General features: G+C 42.5%; 1 protein-coding gene across 2 annotated transcripts in view; it reads left to right on the top strand.

The window, feature by feature from the left end:
* The first annotated feature begins 9,065 nt into the window (after positions 1–9,065).
* The window catches only part of XKR4 (XK related 4), a 441,904-nt gene continuing 426,593 nt past the window's right edge, over positions 9,066–24,376 (top strand). For both annotated transcript variants that reach the window (XR_012020188.1, XM_072804607.1), the window contains exon 1: positions 9,066–10,029. Coding sequence is in view for 1 of the 2 variants with exons in the window: in XM_072804607.1 (XP_072660708.1) it covers positions 9,197–10,029 (833 nt within the window). In the remaining variant the exon portion in view is untranslated. The remainder of the gene's footprint in view (positions 10,030–24,376) is intronic.

The raw sequence follows: 24,376 nt of genomic DNA, 5'->3' as shown, positions 1-24,376 counted from the left end.
CCTTTTCCTCATCTTGTTCAGCCTTTCTGCAATTTCATCTCTTTATTATTACATTCTTGTTCTTTTCATTCCTCCAAATTCCAGCTGAGCCCGCACAAAAGTCTTGCTTCACTTCTTTCTTATTTATACTCCTGGTCTTACACAAATTTTGTTTGTTGTTCTCTACATCCCGAAAGTCCTATATTAAGAAAAATGTTAGTGATGTATCTGAATCATAGAAAACAAAGACTATATGTTTTGAAGTAAAATTATAATAAAGAATCCTTGCTGTTAGTTTCTAATGCTCTTGAGAGTGGGAGGGTCTCCTTCAATATCTTTATAAAACTCTCTTTTTATGCTTTATATGAGAAAACATAATTTTTTCTAATCTAGTTTTAGGTTTGCAGAAAAGTTATAAAGATGTCACTGAGATTTCCTATATATACCTCTACTTAGTTTCCTCTATTGTTAACATCTACCATACTAATGAGTATGTACAAATGTACATACTAATGAAATCAACATTGATACATTACTACTAACCAAACTTTGGACCTAATCTGAATTGTACTGATTTATCTACTAATGTCTATTCCAGGATCCTATCCAGGATACCACATTACACTTGGTCATCATTTCCTTAGCTTCCTCTTGGTTCCTCTAATGATCATTTTTGGTACTTGTATCCCTTATCGCCAATCTGTTCCTTCTTCAACTTATTTCTAAACTTTAAATTCCATAGTACTTTTCTAAATTTTATTTTAAAGCCCAGTTTTGTTGACTTTTGAGCAGTCCAGATGTCTATGCTTTTGGAACTTTAGTGTTTTGAAAGTCACGCTTATAGTTCTCAAGATTGTCCTCAGAAGTATAGGTTATTTGCCCAAGAAAACTTCTCCCAGAATATTTATCAAGTGCTTGTTAATATGGCAGACACTGTATTAGGCTCAGGGCACAGAGTACAGACATGGAAAATTAGTAGAATATCATACATCATATAGGATCTTATACAAGATCTCTCTTTAATTCTCTGCTCTGCTACTAGATTGCTCATTCCAAAATGCAAAATTAGTCATGCCGTTCTTTTTATATTAAATGCTTCAAGAATCTCTATAGCTATTTTTTTTTTTTTGTGGGAGGGGGATGCATCTTCTTAGCTTATACCTTAAGAATTGTGATACTGAGCAGTCTTCCAAACTTTCAAGATCTCATTTTACTCTCTTTCTTTTTTCAAATGATGGTAAAATCCCATCTGCATTGTTTTTCAAATGTCTCATGAGGCAATAGTGTTTGAAAAACAGGGTAGGAGATAATTTTACTTCCTCTTGGTTGTAAAATTTTTCCTTGTTTTTTAAAGATTATTTGAAAGAGAGAGAGTGTGTGCACACACATGTGAGAGAGCATGAGCAGGGAAGGTACAGAGGAAGAGGGAAAAACAGACTCCCAGCTGAGAGAGGAGCCTAATTGGGGGTGGTGGGGGGTGGAGGGGTGGGGGGATGAGAGGGGGAGGTGGGATGGGGGAGTGAGGCAAGTTGGAAGAAGGCGGAGGCTCCATCCAGGACCCTAGGATCATGAGCCAAAGGCAGCTACTTAACTAACTGAACCACTCAGGTACCCTTATTTTTCTTTCTTTTTTTTTTCCATTTAAAAAAAAGCATATATTCTTCTATTCATTTAAGTGGAAGCTTGCAGAATGGACAGGAGTTAGGAAAAACGGTTTTGTGGTGGGGCAAGGTATGGTCCAGATGTCTGGAGAAGAGAGGAGATCTCCCTACATCTGGGGGGTGGTATAGTGAAGGGTGTCCTGGCATATAGGAGGGGTTGCTGGCCAATAAATAAGAGCAAAATTAGGGGTTTCTACCAATTCTTAGAATACCCTCCAGAGGGTACTTCTGCACTAATTTGAAATGACTGGATGTGAAGTTTTATAATCCTCACAGAATTATGCTTGATACTTTAAGTGAAAAATCTTCAATTTTTCCTGGATGGACTCCAGAGAAAAGTTCTGGGTCATATACCACTGGTTTATTCATCAATTTCAGTAGCATTCAGTTATTTCAGTAATATAAGGTTAACATTTTTTTTTAAACGAAGTTCTTATCAGTAAACAAAAATACAAGAGAGGAGTATAAGTATGGACAACCACCCTGTCTTAGTCTACTAGACTGATATAACAAAATACCATCAACTAGTGGTGACAAATACCCAGTCCATGCCATACCACAAGTAGAATCCTTAATTTGGTTAATATTTAACTACTGATTTTCCTGGCTAACCATAGGGAATAGCTGGATCTATTTCATTTTTCACCTCTATCTTTTCAAGGTAAAATAAATTAAATCAGAATATTTAATAATGGCTCTCTTTTACTCCCTACCTCTCTCCTGAGTCCATATAGTCCCTCTCTAAAGTTGAATTGTAAAAAAAAAAAAATAGAAACACTCTAGGTAGACCCTAACAAAGTCTGCTTTCCACCCTCACCTAATATGTATCTTTGGGGCACATGTTAGCATTAATGTGTATTCTGATATAGCTTCTATGTTGGAACCTACAGGATAAGCTCAGTACTTATCAGGAAATGTGTGGACTCTCTGCAGAACAGGGAGGTTATCCTGCTGCCCATGCTAGCTGCCATAGAACAAGGTAGAACCTTGAGTGGGAAATCACAATTTTGAGTAAGGGCTTTACGTAGATAGGCAAAAGAGTCAGACCTCTTTCTCTTGGCCTAGATGTAAGGACTAAATGTGTAAGTAAGGTGAAGAATGTCGCCCTCTATTCAAAATAAGGATTACCAAGTTGGAGGCGAAGGGCCTCATGAGTGAGAATTTGAAGTGAAGACTTGAAAAAAATGAAATAAACCTTATGGATACTTGGAGAAGCATCCCAAAAAGCATGAACAGCATCTGCAAGGACCCTAGGCCGTATCCTTCTAGGTGTTTCTGAGGTTTCATAAGGAGAGCAGTGTAGATGCAGCGGAGGGAGAGAATGAATGAATAGGGTCAGAAAGAAACTGGTTCCCCAGGAGTCAGATTGTATAGGGCTTTGCATGCTAATGTGAAAAATTTTTTTTTTCTATAAGGTGAGAGATGAGAAGATGTTGGATAAAGATAAGCTGGGGCCAGCTTCATGAGTGTGTGACCAGTGCAAGTGCACAGGGTTCCATGCTTAGAAGGGCCTCATGCTTTAACACCTTGCATTTGCCAATGTTTACTCTTTGAACCTATGTTTTGTAAGTGAGTTTTGATAGGACAATGAAGCATGTGCCAAAGACTTGGAGCCTTAGCTCACAAGTGGTTCTGTTTCTGCTTCCCTTGGATGGATTCTCTACCTCTTCTCCACCTCCTAGTGCTCGAGCTCTGCTTGATCTCCCCATCCATACTCTCACCCATACTCTCACCTGGTCCCATTATCATTGTCCTCCACTGTTAGTGGAGCCCTGGGCACAGAAGTGGGGATATTGAGGTCAAGTTTGTGCTCCATGGCATTTCAGGGTGAGGCAAGGGGTAGTAGCCTTCCCTTTCTTGGGTTGGTAGCACCAGGAGCATTCAGCAGTGGTGTCTGGCCTATCCAAGATCTAGATCCTGAGTATGTCTCATTGTGAACATTGTAATCGCTTGAGGATTGCTTGTCCAGTATGTGTTGAAGCAGAGGTTCTGGGAAAGGAGATTGGTTTCCTTGCCCCTTGCCAGGGTCATTTTGTAGTGGGCCCTACAAATTATGTAGCTGACCCTGATATGAGTAGATGAATAGCATGATCTGACTTGCTTATCTGAAGTACCACTTGGACTGCTATGTTGACTGTAGGGAAGCATGGGAGCAAACAGGAAGACCAGTAGGGAGGCAAGAATCCAGGGGGTAGATAATTGTGAATTAAATCAGAGTGGCATCAAGGAAAATGGTAAAAAATGATCAAATAAAAATAGATTCTGAACATAGAGCCAAAAGTATTTTACAGCAGATTAGATACAAGGCCTAAGAGAAAGAAGTGGCCAAGGATGGCTCTACTATTTATTTATTTATTTATTTATTTATTTATTTATTTATTTATGAAACAAAAGGAAAGAGTTGCCATTAATGAAGGAAGAAGGAGGAACAGATTTTGAGGGGTGAGGGAGGATTTGAAGTGCAATTTCAGACTACTTAAATTTGAGATGTCCATTAGGCATCTGAATACAGACATTGAGAAAGCTGTTTGGTATATTCTGGGGTTTAGGGCATATCCAGCCTGGAGAAATAAATATGGGAGCTATTACCATATAGATGGTATTTTAAAACATAAGATTTCATGAAATTATTGAGGGAGCAGGAGTACATCGAGAAGGATTTGAAGACTGAGCCTATTTAAAGATAGAGGAAATGAGAAAGAATTAGCAAAGGACCCAGAATTAGCAGAGAAGCAGTCTTTGAGACAGAAAAAACCAAGTGTGTGGTACAGTGAAAGACAAGTGAAGAACATATATCGGTGAATAGGGAGCCAGTGGTCAACTAGGTCAATGCTACTGAAGGTCCTGAGTAAGATGAGAAGTGGGATGTTTAGTCAAGTAGAAATTGATAGTGTACACTTAGTGAGAGCAGTTTCACTGGAGCAGGTCTGGGTGTATTTGAGTGAGCGCAAGGGGAACTGAAGAAAGCCAGGTTAGCCCACTCTAGAGGAACTTGGTGTGAAAGGCTTTAGGGGGATTTTGTGGTGGCTAAAAGAGCATTGGAATCAAAAGAAGTTTTGGTGAGTTTTTGTTTGTGTGTTTGCTTTTTTTTTTTTTTTTGCTTTGTTTTTTAACTAGTGGATGAATAACAGCATGTTTGGATGCTGACTGGACTAATGGAGCAGAGGGAAAAATCTATGGTTGTTGAAACTAGCCTTGAATTGTGCTTTTGACCAGTGAGAGAGGATGGCTGGTGATCAAGAAGGGTCTCCTTGTACAGGCAGGAGATTGAGTATGTGGGTACAAATGCTGGTTGGTGGGAAGGAGGTACTGAGAGCTTTGGGTGTTGTGTTGATTGCTTCATTTTTCTCAGTGAAATTGGAAGCATCCGCTGAGAGTAAGGGGAAGGAGGTATTTAAAGTATGATAAGGGAACATAAGAAAAGAAATAACCATTTAAAAAGAGAAAAGGGATGAGGAAGGCATGTGTGATGCTGAGCGGGCCTGAGGTCTGCTGCAGGTTTCCTGTGATGATGGATCTAAAGGGAGCTCAGTTGCATGGCTGCACCCTTGTCCTGCCATGGCCAATTGCAGGGGCTCAGACCTGCAGTGGGTGGAGAGTGAGGTTTAAACAGACTTGGTGTTCTGTGAAGTAGGACGGACAAAAACGATGAAGATATGTTCAAGGCAGAGCCAATGGCAGCTGACCATGGAAGCTCAGCTATGTAAGAAAAAAGGTGAGGGCCAGATTGGGTTAAAGGGCATAAAAATGAAGTGGAATTGAATCCAGGGGTACTTGAGGAGGTGAGTTAACCACTTAGGAAGGATTAATCACGGTGAGATGCTTGCAATGGAGGTTATGCTTGCAAGTTCGTAATGCCACAGTTTAGATTACGACAATGGAAATGAACCTCTGAGATAAAATGGAAGATAAGATCATGGAAGGAGAGATTACAATACTGGTAGGCCAGGAAACTGAATCAAAAACCAACGGCGTCTGATGAAGGCGGTCTAAGGACTGTGTTTTGAGGAAATCTCATTTTAGGTAGAGTTAACTAACTGAACATAAAGTTTTCGAGTGGAAAAAAAAAAAAAGAAAAAAAAAGTTTTCGGGTGGAACCAGAAAACATGAAGGGGTAGAAGAAACATGAAGACTATTAACAAAATGTTGTGTGTTTAGTGTTTCAATGGGCTGGACGCAGTGTCAGTTTACTGTGTCATTTAGTGTATTCTTGGCATAAACTGTGAATACTAGAGACTGTTGTCATCCTACCTTACCTTACAAATGTTGAACAGGAGAGCCAGGGAGGTTAAATAACACGCCCAAGGACACCACTGCCTGAATCTGAACTCTGAGTGCCTAAAGGTTATGTTCATCTTCCTTGACTGCCACAGTGATTATGATAGAGCAGGTGATATTAAATCCGCATCCTGAGATGTGAATAGTAGACTTATGAGATTAGAGGTTCTTGAGGACAATATTGTATATAAAGCCCAGTAATATGCATTATCTCATCTACTCCTCTTATTGATTTTGTGTATTAAGCAATTTGCCCAGATCCTAGGGCTGGTAAGTAGCACAGCCTGGATGTGAATTCTCATTCTCTGCTCTCCTACTTGTACCCTCCTTCTACTAACATCCACCATCACTTTCCAGAGATGTTCTAGACAGAAACTTTAAAAAGAGTCTAGAGAGTTTTGCATAAATGTATTATTAAGGAAACCATTACTAGTTATTTCTTTTTTAGAACCTAACAGGATAAGTCTCATAATTCCTATGTTTCCATGGGAACATAGTTAGTACAGAATGTGGCATTCTTCCTGTTGTGGAATGTTCTTTCTATAAATTCATGCATTCATTCAACTATAATTTACTGAGCTAATAGTCTGTGCAGGTGCTGTGCTAGGTGCATAAGAAACATCCTTGCTCTAAAGGAACCTTCAGTCAGCTCCAGGCCTTTAGGAACCTCAGATATTCTGCAAGGCCTTTTCACACCTGGTGCATTTTTAAGGCAGTGCATTTGACCTAGAATACACTCAATCCCTTAGGACTCGGTCACCTAAGAGATCATACCTCTCCCGGATGGTTTGGCACACAGTAAGATCAGCTGTAGTGCCCTGGAGATGGAATCTTAGATTTGGACCTTGGGGAAACAGTACCAGAGTGTTATTCTAAAGAGAATTTTCTTACTCCAAAAGGATCCAAGTTTAAAGCTAGATTTAAAAATACACCCTTTGCCTGGCATTCTAACTGGCTCAGTGGTACTGCGCTGACCTTTATTCCTCTTAGCCATGCCTTTTGCTAGAAATACCGGATTTGTACATGCCATGTAATGTTTATGGGCTCTGCGGCCCAACACCTTCCTGCTACACAGTCAGGCAAAGCCTAGGAAAGCAGCTCTCAAAGTGCCCATCTGTAGGAATGAAGGAGGTCCCGGGGGTGGGGGGTGGGGTGGGGTGGAGTGGGGTAGGGAGGGGTGGGGTGGGGAGAATTCTACTTGGTTCAGGTTGGTGCTAAAACAGCAGATAAGCTTTAGCACCAGATGTCTGGGGTGGCTATTTCTACATGCAGAAATTTTTTTTTTTGTGCATTTCTACTCCATGATGCTACTAATTAAGAATGGCACATACACTAGTGCAACCCGAGCCTGTGTCTACAACAGGGAAGGAGGGGAGGGTGTTATGTTTTGCCTCCAGATTTAGAAGACCACAACTGGTGCTCTTAATGGCAGTGTAACACGTGTTGCCTCACTTCCCTCTGGTCTTAAAACATGTGAGTCACAGTGTAATTAAAGAATTACACTCTCTGTATCTTACACTGCAAAAGTTAAGTGAGGCAAATCAGACTAAGTTTTTTTTGTTGAATAAAAAATGAGGATCCTATATGTATTGGGTTTTTAAGAATTTTTTCAAGCACCCAAATATCCCATATATTCTCTTTATATCTAATTTGGTGAGCCACCCCTATCACAGATTTAATTGCTTTGGGTCATTTCTGGAGTTGTGGGACCACAAACCAAGTCCGTAAGTCCTATAGCTCTAAGAGAAGGTAATTCTCGTCTTGGAGTAGGGGAGGTGGCGCCAGCTCGCGGCTCCGCGGCTCCGCACCCGCCGGCCGGAGCTCAGTTTCCCCGCAGCTGCGCGCCCCGCCCCGCCGCGCCCCGCCGCGCCCCGCCCCGCCCCGCCGCGCCCCGCCCCGCCCCGCCGCGCCCCGCCGCCCCGCAGCGCCCGGAGCCGCCGCCAGGGGTGCGGAGCCGCCCACCGCCGACGAGACGGCCGCGGGGAGCCTCCCGGCCCGCCGCTGCACCTGGCTCGGCTGCTTCCCGACCGAGCGGCGCGGGCCTGGACCGCCGAGGGCGCCCGGCCGCCGCCTCGCCTCCGGGAGGCTGACGCCCCGGGCCGCGCCTCCCCGCCGAGGGCGCTGGCTGGGGCTCCCGCCGGACCCGCCCCCTCGCCGCGGCGCCCCCGGCCGCCGTCCCGCGCCCCCTCGGGGCCTCTGCGGGCCCCGCGCGCCGTCTCCCTCCCCAGCTGTTGCAAGGCCGGGCACAGCCACCGCCGCCGCCGGCGCTCGGGGCCCTGGCGTCCGAGCTAAGCGCGCCCCCCGGCCGCCGCCAGCCCCAGCCGCACGCGCACCCACCCCTCCTCCGGGTACCGCGGTCGGAGCCGAATACAAAGAGGCCTCGCCCCTGAGCCCTGGCCTCCGCCGCGCCCGCCCGTGCCCACTGTCCTTCGACCTCCGCCGGGGCTGGACGCCGGGACCCCTCCCCTCGGCGCCCGCCTGCCCCTCCCCCTGGTCGCTAAAATCCGCCGGGCGATCCCCGAAGTCCCGTGAGCGGGGCCCTCGACCGTCCCCCTCCGGCCTCTCGGCCGCCGATCCCGACCCCCGGGGCCCGCCGGCCGCCCACCCCGCTGCAGCCGCGCGCCTCGGCCCCGGCCCCTCCTCCGGGGCCCTCCTCCTCCCTCGCCCCGCCCGTGCCGGGGTGGGAGCGGCGGCAGCTGGAAGAGAAGGGATGAGGTCATCCTCTCCCTCGGAGTCAGCTGGTGGAGGAGAGGAAGCGGGAGGAGGGAGCGCGCGCGCGGGGAGGAGAGGAATGTGCAGGTCCGAGGACCGCCGCGGCGGCCGCTGCTGCTCCTGCTGCTGGCGGCGGCGGCGGCTCGGACGGCAGCGGCGGGGCCGGGCGGGCGAGGAGCGCGGGCGGCGGGCAGGGGCGCGCGCGGGGCGCCGCGAGCAGCTTGGCTCGGCGCAGGCAGCCAGGCGGCGCTCCTGCCGGCCCCAGGCGCGCCGCTAGCCCGGCCCAGCGCCCAGCCCGGCGGGCGGCCCAGCGCCCAGCCCAGCGCCCAGCCCAGCGCCCGGCCCAGCGCCCGGCCCAGCGCCCGGCCCAGCGCCCGGCCCGGGGGGCGGCGGGCGGCGGGCGGCGGGCGGCGGGCGGGCCGGCGCGGGAGCAGGGCGGGAGCCCGAGGAGGGGGAGCCGCGCCGCCCGGGAGGAGAGCCGGGGCGAGGCGAGGTGGTGGCGGGAGGAGGAGACAGCGGGGAAAGGTGTCAGATAAAGGAGGGCTCCCCGCCGCTCCGGAGGCATCATGGCCGCTAAGTCAGACGGGAGGCTGAAAATGAAGAAGGGCAGCGACGTGGCGTTCACCCCGCTGCAGAACTCGGACCTGTCGGGCTCGGTGCAGGGACTGGCGCCGGGCTTGCCGTCGGGGTCGGGGGCCGAGGACGAGGAGGCTGCCGGGGGCGGCTGCTGCCCGGACGGCGGCGGCTGCTCGCGCTGCTGCTGCTGCTGCGCGGGGAGCGGCGGCTCGGGCGGCGGCTCCGGCGGCGGCTCGGGCGGCGGCTCCGGGGTCTCGGGCGGCCCGGGCGGCCCGGGCGGCGGCGGGGCGGGCTCGGCGGCGCTGTGCCTGCGCCTGGGCCGGGAGCGGCGGCGCTACTCGCTGTGGGACTGCCTCTGGATCCTGGCCGCCGTGGCCGTGTACTTCGCGGACGTGGGCACGGACATCTGGCTCGCCGTGGACTACTACTTGCGCGGCCAGCGCTGGTGGTTCGGGCTCACGCTCTTCTTCGTGGTGCTCGGCTCGCTCTCGGTGCAGGTGTTCAGCTTCCGCTGGTTCGTGCACGATTTCAGCACCGAGGACAGCGCCCCGGCCGCAGCCGCCTCCAGCTGCCCGCAGCCCGGAGCCGATTGCAAGACGGCGGCCGGCGGTGGGTCTGCAGCCGCGGAAGGCGAGGCTCGTCCTTCCACGCCGCAAAGGCAAGCGTCCAACGCCAGCAAGAGCAACATCGCCGCCGCCAACAGCGGCAGCAACAGTAGCGGGGCCACCCGGGCCAGCGGCCAGCGCAGGTCTGCGTCCTGCTCCTTCTGCATCTGGCTCCTGCAGTCGCTCATCCACATCTTGCAGCTCGGGCAAATCTGGAGGTACCGTATCAGGGGCGGGGAAGAGGGAGATTTGCTGCTGCTACTACATCCTCGCTGCTTTGCTTTTGCACGGAAATTGTTTAGGGTTGCTCTGGCAGTAGCCCTAGGCACACTCTTTCGGGTTTTTTTTTTTTCTTTCTTTCTTTTTCTTAAACTGGGTGGTTTTGCATTTTTAAGATTTGTGATCAAAACCTGGGGGGGGTGTGGGGGGGGGGGAGTGAGAAACAAGGGACAGGCAGCAAAGTGGTTTTGATCAACCCATCCCTTCCGTGTTCTCACTCTGCTTCGCTAGCTTCTCTATGTTTACATGATACCCCCTCCCCATTTTTCGTGATACCGTTTCAGTGAGTAGGAGAGGATTCCTGTCACATCTTCTAAAAATCCTTTTTTATTACGTTGAATTCGAGGTGTGTATTGCAATTTGGATGGCTTCTTTTGTTCCCTATTGCTAATTTTAGTTATATGGGAATTCTTACTGCTGTGAAGTACCCACATTTTACATCTCACCGTTAGAGAAGCACTGCACTCCAAGTAAAAAGCTTAGTAGGGAGACTGCTTGTCTTTTTCTGGAGAACACCTATACCTGTATCTATATAATCTGTATTTTATGATGCACTTTCTGATTATCTTGCAATATCCCCATATTCTGATTTCTCACATAACTAATAACCCTTGGAAAAGGGGTAGTGCATCTTGTAAACTTTAATCGTACTTGGCATCTTCATTGGTTGCTCTGCTACTTGTCATCTGAGCTACCAAGTCTTTTTACACAGATATCACTTCCACTTAGAAACTGGAATACAAGGCTAAACTTGCTGGGCAGAGGGAGCTGCCATTCAAACAGTCACTGCCTAGATTTAGGAATATAATGAAACGGTTTGCTCAGAAATATATTCCACCAACTTTTATATGTTTTTAATAGCTTTATGAAGCAATGTTTTACAACTGCAAAATTTTTTTTTGGATTGTAGCACTTAGATGTTGACATTCCGGAGCTTTTTTTGGTTTACAATGACTAATAAGTATGTAGCATAAGTGAAATGAGAAAACTTCTCAGTAAGGGCACCAATGTGGGGCTACATGCTGTCCATTACAATTTCACTTGTCACATGTTTGTGACAAAGGTGTCAGAAATCATCAGCTATGCTGAGGCATCCCGTGTAGAAACAGTTCAGAGAGTTTGTGGAATAGGACTAAAAACTTCTTTTATTCGTGGCGAAGAGTAGTGTTTCCGCTGAGAAGAGCAAATGTGGTTATTTTACAACCTTTCTGGGACCATTGCTTTGTGAAGCAGGGTAAGCATTGCCATAGATGGTGACTTTTCAAATTGTGAAAACTTTTTTTTTTTTTTCCCAAACAGATACTTTCTGGAAAAATGGTATATGATATGCAGTAGGTCAAATTGATGTTGGAAACCAATGTATTTTGGACTCAAACAACTTTGAAATGTCAGTTAAGTGTGATAGCTGTTATGTTCCATGAGTGACTATTATGAAGACTTAGAAGTTGATGCTCTTATTCAAGTTTGATGAAGAACTCAAATGTCCGTGTTAATTACTGAAATTGTTTAGTGGCTAGGTGCATATGATTAGTAGTTTTAAATGATAATGTGGAAAATGAAGCTTAACATTCCATTTGTTAACTTTTGCAAACTTTATGCAGGATTTGGAAATCACTTCTTTTCAATCACCTTTAAATAATGCAAACACTTCTCAATATATTAATGGAAGAACTATCCATGCTTCCTACAGATTGATACTTTGTGAAAAAGTTGATATCAAGTTGGGTGAACTGAAAAAATACTTTTAATTATCATTAATTAAACAATTAATACTTTTAATTGTTTACTGGACCTTCTAAACCCAATATTTTCCCAATTGGAAATCGACATTTAGTTATCTAAGGACATACAATGCAGAAAGTGATAAATAGTTCGGAAAAGGAAGGACCTAAATACATGTCAGTGAGACCACAGCCACTGGGCCAACCGGCCATATCGACAGGAGGAGGAGGGATGGAAGGTTGCGTGCAGAAGGAAAAGCACACAGAGGCTGTGGGACAAATGCATTAACCAACCCAACCCTTGGAGAAATTGTGGTCCCACGTGACTCCTCTTTGTTAAATATTTCTACAGTGTTTTCCTTAGTGGTTTTGAAGTTTTTCCTGCTAAGGCATGGTTGTCTGGGAGGACGTATTTGTTGAAAATATTTTCAGATCCTAGTCTATGTTATCAGAATAATGTGCTTAATATGTAAGTCTGAATTATCTAATCTAACTGTTCTTGGATTCTAGTTAAGCTATTTGGAGACTAGTGGGGTAACTTGTTGGAAGCATGATCTAAGACCCAGCCTCATTTTCTCTTTAGAAAGTATGTTTAAACAAACAAACAAACAAACAAACTTCAGCCTAATGTAGGACATTGGAAAGGGATCAGAAAGTTCATGGAATTCAGTTGCATTCTGAAATGGTTTCAACTTCTCTGTGTGTGGAATATTGGAATGGAACTTTGGGTAGCAGATGCACCTTTGAGATAATAAGCTGGTGAGATGCAGTTTCACCTCAGATTATTGTATCAAACCATTATCTTAGACCATTAGGATGCTTTAAATTAGGAGCATCCCTCTGCTCCTTCTAGCTTTACTTTTCCAAGCATTATACACAAATGTTGCAGAAACACCGAGATACTGAATGGTTCAAAGCTCAGAGGTCATTTTTCATGTTTTAACATGCTACTTTCTAAGATCAATAAAATAGATTTTAGCTAGGTTGGTAACTGTTCCTTGTATTTCCATGAAATGCTAGTTATTTTAGGTAAGGGCAAGATTCTAAAAGCTTTCTGTAGATACAATCCTTTGAAATAACATCAAAGTGTTTGCTTGTTCAAAATAGCTGTTTGGAACATTTTGGGTGAAATCTGAATGTATTTATACCTTTATTACAAATGCAACTGCTGAGAGCAATGATACATGTTCATTTTAATTAAAGTTTACTAATGAGAAATTAATGGCAGCTTTTAAAGTCATAGGATTTGATTCTGAGAAACAGCCGTTTGAAATAATGAAGTGAACTTTTGCTACCATGTGAAAAGAGTAATTATGACTTTAAAGGAAATGTACCTGCAAATGAATACTTACTTTTTTTTTCTTGTTCATTTCATATGATTCCAGAAGTTACTAAGAGGGCACTTCAGCCAGTGGGAATCACAAATAGCCAATTAGAACCGTTTTTAGTCTTCACACTGATAATCAATTATATCTAGATGCCTTCTTCCTTCAGAATTCATGACTCACTCTTAAAATTATACTTTAATTTTTCCTGTGTATGTACATACTTGATTGTCTTCTAAAGGCAAATAGGCATATTGCAAACAATAAGTCAGTGAGTCAATGGATAGTAGAATGGGGGGTATTTTTACTATTTTACTATTTTGATTTTTGTTTTTGAATATCTATCATGAGAGTCATGTGGAGAAGATCTAGTGAAAGACCATTTTGGCTTTTCACATGCTTGATATTCCAAACGGTATGACATGTGTTCCCTTATTCAAATAAATTGGAAAATGGTGGGATAAATGGAGTTAAACAGATCTCTCTACAGCAGGACTTCTCAGAGCCTTTAATAAGCTAGTGTGCAGTTATCGATAACTTTTTAAGGGTACACTTATTAAATACTCTTGTGACAATGTGGCGCACAGGGCACTTTGAGAAACATTTTTCTAAGTCATTCTTAAACCTGGCCAAATAATAATAATAGTAACAACTTTATATAGCACTTAAAAATTTATAAATGTTTCTATACTCTTTATCTCATCTAAATTTTATAGTAACCTAAGAGAAAATCATTAGTATCTCTATATATGAGTAACCTGGCTCAGAGACATTCATTAACTGGCACGAAATTCCCCACCTATTATGTGATACAACTAGGAGTCAAAGCCAAGCCCACCTTACCCTAAAGACTATGCTCTTTCCGGATCAGTTAGCTATCTCCAAATGTCAACTTGGATTATAATGACAACAATTCATGAAAGTGACACTTTACCTCCACCGAGTGTGACAAAGTTGGGGACTTTGCCATTTAGACAGGACAGGAGATCTATCCAGTAACACACCAGTAGTCAACCAGCAGAATAGGGACTGGGGCTCAGCTTGGCTGACCTTAAGGCCAGTGATCTTCTTGCTACACCATGTGGACATGCTGAGCTTATTGCATTAAAACCCAGCTGACTAACACCATCTTGCAGTTGACGATTAAATGACAGAATGCATGTGCACATGTCGGAAGTGCTTTGCAAATGATAAAGAGATTCTAGAGATCAAGAATGGGTAGAGGAAATAGCATCTGGGTTACACCTTCGACTACTGAAAAAGTATTGATTGGGAGTTAGTTCTGAATTCTGATATAGGTCAGGTGGGGTTGATTATCACTTTCCTGTATATTTGTGTTCTCTCTACTGCATATTGATTAATTTATTCATTCAACATATAGTGAGTGCCTACTCTATGCAAGGCACTGTGCTAGTTGACTACACCAAGATGGATAAAATACGTATTATCTTTCAGGGATTCTACTGTCTGGTGTGGAAGACAGGTAAACAGATCATTTCAATACCAGGAAATAAGTGCTATGATAGAAACAGGAAACCTAGACCATCTTAGTGATTCAGGTGAGACACTGGAGCAGGGGTCATTTGAGGGAAGGTTTGAATGGTGAGAAAATCTGCTGTCTGAATAAAGTGGGGCATTGGCTGCAGATATTTGGATAGGACTTTGTTGAAAGGCACAGTGGTTGTGGTGGGGCAAGAAAGAACAAGGTCTAAGTGTGTGCTTTGAATAGAGAGCAGTTGAGAGATAGAAGCTAGAGATGAGGAGGGAGAATTTGTTGTGTCCGCAATAAAAGGGATCTAGATTTTATTCAGAAGGCATTGAGGAATCCTTGAAGGATTATAAGGCACAGGGAAGGGAGGGATTGTTAACAAAGTATTAAAACATTGTTTTATCTAAAGGAATGTCACAAAGCTGAGTTTCAAGGACATGTCATCAGTTCCTCTCTGATTGTCATGTCTTTCCATTTATTAAAATTCATTGATTTTAAAAGGATCGAATTTGGATGTAATTGGGGTGTATAATAAGTAGGCCCAACAAGGCAGGGGAGTGATTTTTCAGAAAAACACTAAAGTAAAAAAGTTTATTTTCTGCTACTTTTTGAAAGATTTCCCTTAGGATACAGTAGTCTTTGCCTTACTGACATTTAGCTTTCCTGGTCCTTAGAAACTTGTTCTTTCTATTTTTGTAACAGTTTTCAATTTTTTTAGAGGACTTCACTGTCTTTCTTATTTGATCCTTTTGAGGGTCTTTGAGGTAGCACTTCCATTTTGCAAATGTGGAAATTGAGACCAAGAATGTTAAATGTTTCTCTCTTAAGTTCATATAGTTCTTCACTGATTCTAGGCTAGAATTCAGTATTGATGTGGGAGAGAAAAGAAGGCAACACGAGAGATGGTTGATGAGATTGGGGATCATTAGGTAGAAAAGAAGGCGGAGAAGTTCAATGGTGTCTGGTAAGCACTAAGGTTTGTAACAGGGAGGAAGCATTGGACTTTTGTGTAGGCCCTCTGGGACAAGATGCAGAGGAGTTACAGGAGAGATTCTGAATCAATGCAAGGAAGCATATTTTGACTAATCAAAGGCATCCAAAGATCAACTAAGATTCTTTAGAAGCATTGAGTTCCCCATCATTGGAGGGTCTAAGCATAGTTTCAAGAAGTGTAGGTAGAGTTGCCCTGGAAAAAACTTTTAAGGATCACACAGAAGGTTGAACTAAAAGATCATCTTCCAGCCCTGAGATTTTATGACAGTTTCCATCATTACATGCTGCTCCAAATACAGTAGACTAACCTTTGCTTTTTTGTGCATGAAAGAAGTAAGGGTTTTCTTGAAACACTGCAGTTATGTTACTTTGAATCTATTCATTGGTTTATGGACTTGGTGTCTTTACTGGGGCATCACAAATCTATGTAACATCCTTGAGTGCTGGGCTTGGTACTTTAATCTCTGAGTTACCTAATGAATATAAATCCACACAAAACCAGATGGTCCTCTGTGTATTTACTGGAGATTCTGTAGGAGTTGGAATAATTTATGCATAAATCTATATGATCAATATACCTAATTTCAACATCTTTGCAATAACTAATGCAAAAGTTGTATTTTTTTCTGTTCACTTAAACTAGATCCTGCTTCAGAAGGGTGAAAACAAGTGTTATGCTTGTTACATTCTGATGGAATTGCAGACTTCCTTCATAGAGCAGTTAAAAGTAGTATCTATACAAATGGGTGCTATCATTTTTTAACAGTATCCACAAGTCCTTGAGTCAGTAGCTTTGAAGGTCTTTGCTCAGTCACTTACAAAATATTCCTTAATGTTTGAATATCCATGTACACAAACTGCTATTAAATGTGTTCTGTATTTTACAGTTCGAATGAAATTGTCTACTATGATATTACATAGCACCAATCACCAAGTAACAGATAAACAGAATGATACCTTTATATGGACTCACTGCCTAATCCGGTGACTTGCTTTAGAATTTGAATGGTGCACGGACTAGGCCTATGGAAGCAAGACTTAGGGATTAGAATCAGATTTATTATTCTTATGCATTATCAAATATAAGGTGGAGTGTGCTGCTAGTCATGAGAAAATACTTATCAGATGTAATTTTATAAAATAGTTGTAATAGGGAAAAACAAATTCTCTTGGATGACATTGCATAATTCTGACCACCACCAAGTGACTCCCTTCTACCTATCTACTGGTGTCACCGGTAATTGATGGCAAGGCCAGTAGGGAAGAAAGACCACAGGCAAGTCCTTGAGAAGTTATTCTAGTGGTTGTAAAAGTTACATGAATAAGAAAATAGGCTCAGTAAATATTTACTACCTGTGAATGGAGCCCAGGCATTATTCTCTCTTCTTTATGAGAAAGGGGCAGAAATTGTTGCTTGTTTGCTTCTTGAATTTCTAAGGGTACAGTGAATCATAAGGGGTGGTGTTATCTAGAAAAGATACCACTCATTATCCTAAATCTTTTTTATTAGATCACTAGCATTAGAGAAGTGGAGACAAATTTCACAAAGTACTAGTTCTTCTCTGAGAAGGATGCATCCAGAAGCCCAGCTTGACATTCCTATTCTTGCTGATCGAAAAGTCAGGGTCAGATAGCTTTGGGATAGATCTTTTTCACTTAATTCTTACCTACACTTGACTACCTGAGAATATATTTATCTATGGGACAATTTCTGTATTTCTGATGCTTCTATTTGTCTATGCAATGAAGGTTCGTAGCTTCTGCTGTTACTACTACCACTCCCATCAATGCCATAATTCTTATCACCATAAAACAGTAGTTTCATGCCTTATATATGTACAAAACTAATATAGATTATTGATTGCAAAAGCAATGAAAGAAGGGTTAAAATGGAAAAAAGTCAGTCCAGAGATTTTCTAGGCTGAATGACAACATTAGATATTTTCCAACCTTAAGTTGATGGACCAGAGTTAGAGTATCAGTGATGAGCCTTCTTTATAGAGGCAGCTGTCCTTTGGGGAGGTGGACTATGTAAGAAGAGATGAATTGGCTGCCTGGTAGCTCAGACCCCAGGCAGGTCACCTAAGTGCTTTGTTACCTATGTCAGTGTGACGACACAGAATAGCTCCTAGGTCCCCACAAACTTTAAATATTCTTTTGGCTTCCTCCTTCTGAGTCTTAATTTTCTATTGGTGTGATATGATTGGTCAAAAAATAATATTCAGGACCTTCTTTCCCAGGTCCAAAATGTTGGTTTTTCTCTTATTATAAATTCTTTCTATTTGCCTATCCCCAGAGTATACGCACCATGGAGTCTCTGTGTGTTCTTCTAAGGCCACCATTATAGTATTTCTCTGGTTATGTAAGTCAAAGGGGATCTACAAGGGACTTTCCAGAGTTGATAACATTAGAGTCTAATCTCTAGGAACCAATATGATTTCACACATGAGGAGAGAATCTTCAGCTTGTTTGTATAATGTAACTTATTTTGTGTCATTTCTGAATTTTAGTTATAATCAACACTATATTCACAAAAACCCATATCTAAGCATTTGAAGCTGATGTGGAAAGTGCTCCCATATCACTAATTCTAAAATATCTACCATACAGACCTGGGAAGCCAAAATTACCATTTCCATTTCATGTAGTAAGGTATGCACAGCTGGAGTGCTATGATTAGCAAATAAGAACAATGCTTCACGGTCTTAAAAAGAACTATCCATTATGTCAGTGCGAAAGCTGTTGCCAGAGCTAGGTTTGCTTTTAAATTAAAACCTGTCCTGGGTTACACTGTCACTGATTAAATATGCTAGAATTGAATTTAAGCTCTGTACAGAGACGGTCTCCAGACCTGTACTCATTAAGGAATAGGGGGGATATGTTACACTTTGCTAGAACAAGAGAACAGTGCATTAACCTTTCTTGGATAGGAATTACCTCGATCTCTAAGATGTTAGACATCTGTCATGAAGCTGAACAATTTTCAACCCCTTGACGACATTTTAGATATTTGCTTAAAAAAAAAATTTAAGCATCTATTTTAAAATGACCTGAAGTATGTAAAACCATTTTTTTTATCTTCATGATTCATAAGTAGGCTGTTTGAATCAGTTCTACTTCTTTTGTTTAATTTATGCACATGGCCTGTTTTCCTGTCAGGGGAATCCTTTTATATAAACAGGGCAGTGGGCAGTGTGTGGGGTAGGTGAGGATTAGTCAAACAGAAAATCATGCATGTATAGAAAAAGTAGGATCTACAGTGCATATGAGTCTAAAAAGACTTGAGATGACTTTGATTTGGCTTCCCATCAAGTACACTCTATTTAAGGAGGACAAAGTCACCTTTCTGAACCACCAATCTGAGAGATTTCATCCACATAAAAAGCAGTTGGACTTTTTTCTGCAGCTTAGATAATAGTCATGAATAAAGATATGGAAATTCTTTACTTATCAGGTCTTTTTCAGTAGCAGAAAGCCAATAATCAAAACCAAGGTAGCCCTTGGAGCAGTGACCATAACACAATGGTCCTACATTATTTGCATTTTTGGTTTATGGCCTAATCACAGTATCAAGGTGACAATAACAATGAAGAAATGATCCTTCAGAAAAGCAGGGGAAAGGATTTGTAAAAGTGTCTTTATTTTGGTAGATTTGCAGCTCTTTAACTAATTTCCTGCTTTATATATTTTTTTTAATTTCCTGCTTTATAGAAGTAAAATTGATAACAGTTACTTTTTAAAAATGTAGGTCAATTCCTGAAGACTCTCCAAAGCGATTTACAGTACTTGGATCTGTTATTTTAATATAAATTAGGAAGTATGTCCCACAGGGTTTCATATTTCCAGGGGATGTACTATTAGGAGTAATAGTCACAGATATCCTGTAGAAATTTTGTTGATTTGGTGATGGTTGGGTCTGAAACACTGAGTTCTACATAGGAACAGATAATGTGAGGCTATTCTAATGAGGGCACCAGCTCCGCACTGGGCGTGGAGCCTGCTTGAGATCCTCAATCTCTCTCTCTCTCCTCCCCCCCAAATAAATAACTAAATAAGTAAATAAATAAAATAAGGTTGGAATCAAATTAGTGAGGGAGAAAACCTGAAGTTTCTTTTTTTTTTTAAGATTTTATTTATTTATTCATGATAGACATAGAGAGAGAGAGAGACAGAGGCAGAGGCAGAGACACAGGCAGAGGGAGAAGCAGGCTCCATGCACTGGGAGCCCAATGTGGGACTCGATCCCGGGACTCCAGGATCGTGCCCTGGGCCAAAGGCAGACGCCAAACCGCTGAGCCACCCAGGGATCCCTGAAAACCTGAAGTTTCTATCAAGAAAGCATGACCAAATGCCCTGGAAACTGTCACTGAGTTCCATTCTCTGATCTGTTCATAGGAGATGAGGGTATTGTAGGTAAGGCATGAATTTATTAGCTTGAGGAAGAAAAAAATATGGCCATGAAAGAAGGCCATGACAGAAATGAACAAAAATGGAGAATTTTGTTCCAGAATCAGAGGGTGAAATTTCAATCCTTACTAGTGTGAATGGGAAAATTGTACTGACATCCATTATAAAACTCATCACAGCAAAGCTGAAAGCAAGGCTTCACTAGCCAGGCTAAGTGAGCTGGTTCTAGGAATGGAGGGGAAAAACTTCAGTTGTGAAAATGTTCAGGTTTAAGTCAACTTGATATTGAGGGCACCAGTGGCATCTATAATTTGGAAGTGTTTGACCTGAGAGCCCTGAGAGTCTGAGATCTGAGAGTCACAGAACAGAAGTAGGGAAGAAGTCAGTGGCCATCACAAATTGGAATATAATGCAAACCTGAGAACCTGAGGGTAGGGCCAGGAACAAACCTGCTAATGGTAAAGGTAAGTGAGTATCTGAGATCAAGTGCATCATGAAAGGAAACTGTAACATCGTGCTTCACAATGTAAATCTAAAGGGACATTTGTGCTTCATTTATGTCCTTATTACATAATTTCTGCCTGGTCAGTTATTGAGAGTAAGGCCTCAGCATGGAGGTCTGGTTCTGATCCCAGGAAGGGGAAGGCAAAGATCTGGGATCATAGGTAGGTTCTCACATTCAACCACTGTTGATATGTGCAAATTCATTAACAGTCTACTGACAAAATCATGACTTGGCCATTATAATCAGTTGCTGAGAATATAATGACAAAAATAAAGACCAGTGATAACCTTTTAATCATGAATGGCACAAACATTTGCTTCAAATCATTGTAAGGAAAGTGTATGAAGAAGAATATACTCTCAAAAGGTTTATCATCTAGGAGAGGAGGCATGTCACATACATACCTCCAAATCTGTCTCTGATGTGTGCTAAAAATGGAGCTATTGCCTTGAGACTCCTTGTAGGTAGGATCTGCAGCCCGCAGCATCCACATCTCTCAGAAGCATCTCAAGAATGCAGAATCTCAGGCTCACCTAGACCCACTGAATCATGACCTACAGTTGAACAAGATCCCCTGAGGATTAGTATGCACACTGAAGTTTGAGAAGCAGGAGAGTAATCCCATTCAACTGAAATGATCAGGGAAGGTTACTCTGAACTGAGTATTAATGGAAAATATGGTTGATCTGGATGTTTTAACTGGCTTTCTTACCAAAGTCAGCTTATTTGCTATGAAAGCAAGGGCTGGTGCTTAGAGGTGGTAACAATGGGCTCTCCTTATAGGCAATGCTATAAGCAAAGATATGAAATCTTTCATCGATGAAGAAAGGGAAAAGTTTTAATAAAATCTTTATTAAAAATCCACTACTTTATAGTTTTGCTGTTCAAAACTGATCTCTAGGAAATTGATGAAGCATATTGATCACCCACCTGTCATAGTTTTATGGTTTTTTAAAAAAGATTAATTATTTGAGAGAGAGAAAAGGCATGCACACATGCATGGGGTAGGGGCAGAGGTCAAGAATCTTCAAGCAGACTCCCTGCTGAGCACGGAGCCCATCAGGGGACTTGATCTCACAATCCATGAGATCATGACCTGAGCCGAAACCAAAAGTCAGACTCTTAACCGACTGAACCACTCAGGCACCCCTCACAATCCTTCAGATGGAGTGGACAAGGTGTGATGAAAAAAGAGAAACAGACATTAAGGAAAGCACTGGATTCAAAGTAAGCAGACAGAGGATAGAGAGAGAGGAGAGGGAGGCAAGATGACAGTTCCTGCCAAGACATAATGATTGCTGTCTTTGCTCAGAGACTTGGAGCTGGACTGTTAATAGTATTCCTTCCTATTCATAAGTTTCTGAAAAAGCAAGGACTCTTGAGTGTGAGCAAAGGACATTGGGGCAGTGGAGAGAGAAGTCAGGTTCTGGGCATCTGTTACCCCCAGCTTTTAGCCTGATAGCTCAAGCAGCCTCTGTATCTGCCAGGAGAAGGAGGAACAGAAGAAAATGGAACTAGATTTCCAAGACCTCAAGACTAGGCCCCGGTCAGGAATTAGCAAGGTATTTTTATAAAATGATATGGAAAGATTTCTGATGACCAGCCTGTTCCACACAGTTCAACTGCCAGTGACCCCAAGACCGATAGGCAGGCTATGTCATGGGCAGATTACATGCCTTATTATTTGTCATCCTAAGTGAGAACTAGGACGTTCAACATTGTGACAAAATACGTCAGTGTCTGCATTGTAGAATAAGAAGATAATGAGAATGTTGCTTTATTAAATGTATATTCTTGTAAAGGTATTACCAGTTTCCTTAGTTCAAATTGAACAAAATAGAAAAAGAATGACCTTCCCAGAAATGCTTCTTTTCAAAGTAATAGTTTTCTAATTTCCCTTTTGTACAACAGCTGGTGTTGCTATGCTGTCACTTATGTTGCTAGGGCTTCTTCCCCCATCTATGTGCTAGAATGTGATTGTTTCTATCAGTGATCTTAAGTGTTTCCATGGAGAGTTACTAAGTTAATTTTTCTAGGTCTGCACTATCAGTAGGTGTGGTCACCCTGCCAGGCTCTATACCTGTATGGCTTTCCAATATGGTAGCTATGAGCTGCACATGGCTATTGAATGTTTGAAATGTGGCTACTCCCAATCGATGTGTGTCATAAGTGTCAAATATGTTGGGGATTTTGAGGACTTAGTGTGAGGGAAAAAAGAGGGATAATAAACATCTTATTAGTAATATCCATATTGATTATATGTTGAACCAAAAACATTTTAGATATATTGGGTTAAATAAAATATATTGTTAAAATTAATTTCACCTGTTGCTTTTTATACTTCATAAATGTGACCATCAGAAAATTAAGATTACATTTGGGGCTTGTATTATATTTCTGCTCTAGGTAATGTCAGAATTCAGTTCTTGAGAAGTAAGAAGAAAATCCTAAGTGAAGATTTCAAAATACTAAGATAACAATTTACGAGAAGTTACCAGAGAAAGAGCAGTGGGTTGTTTCACTAGGAAGCAGGTTGACTTAATGGATTTTGCAAATAAGGTTACCTGCTGGTAAAAAACTGACTCTTTGGGAGATAAAACCCCTAATGTGAATAAAGCCCATTGTCTTCCCTGCTTTCTGCTTTGCTTAAGGCCTAGTGACATGCTGTGCTTATTTGGTGGTTTAATAAATAGTGTTTGATCATGACAATAAGTACTAAATCTTTGTTAAATGCTGTTGCAGCTTGCCAAGCACATTTACCCATATTAAATTATCCAATCTTCTGTTCAGCCTCTCAAGGCAGGTATTATTATTGTTCTCATTTGAAGATGAACTCACTGAGGTTCAGAGGAGGTAGGAGACCTGGCCAAGTGCACACAGATACTACTAAATAGCACTTACCTGTGCTCACAATCTGACTTCAGTTTCTGCATCTTGTGCTTTGCCCACTATATCTTACTACTCTTTGATTAATCCAAGAGAATCCTTGGGAGGAGTATTTCCTGCCCTTTCAGACTGGCAACTGTGCTCAAACCTAAAATGAGTTCAATTTTACTGTGTCATTCATGGAAATTAGCTAAGACCAGTTTTGAGATTTTGCTCTGACTACCAGGAAAAGGGAGAGACATACCTGATGACAGAGGTCAGATTTGATTCTTGACTCTGCTGTGAACTTCTCAACTATCAAATGGTGGGTGGGAGTTACCTTCGATAATTTGTGAAGTTCGTTTCAGCTCTGTAATTCTGTGAAACCTGGTACCTGCATGGAGCTTATCAACTCTTTTGATACACCTTATTGAATACTCATGTGGAAACCAATATTCATGCTTAATTGACCTGGGCTAGGTTTTTTGATAAATACTCCTGAGATTGATATTTCACACCAAACTTCAAACACAGAGACTATGGATCAGTTTTATCCATAATGTGTCACTTTTATTTGATAACCTACTAATAAAATACATGTTCTTTCCACTGGGAAATGCACGACACTAAAGAATACTAAGTAGATTCCAGCCCCACGTGAATAGTATGTAATTAACCTGTATTTATATCCTCATTTTGTACCCAGTCATGCTTTGCATATGCCAGCGTTCTCCTCCACATATGTTCATGAATTATGAATTCAGCTACAAGCATGCAAGACAGAACCTCTCTGTCAGTCACATCTCTTTCTCTGAGACCAGCAGGATTTATGTCTATGTAACAGGACTTCGAATGCAACTCCTAAGACCTATCTCAGAGGACTAGCACTATAAAAGTCTAGCATATGCAAGTGCTAGAAAATTCATTCTCAAATGCACACAATTCAGAATTTTCAGAATCAGATTCAGCTCCTTTTTATAA

This window comes from Canis lupus, chromosome 28, assembly GCF_048164855.1.
Source record: "Canis lupus baileyi chromosome 28, mCanLup2.hap1, whole genome shotgun sequence".
Lineage (NCBI taxonomy): Eukaryota > Metazoa > Chordata > Mammalia > Carnivora > Canidae > Canis > Canis lupus.
This window is presented reverse-complemented; position numbering and strand designations above follow the sequence as displayed.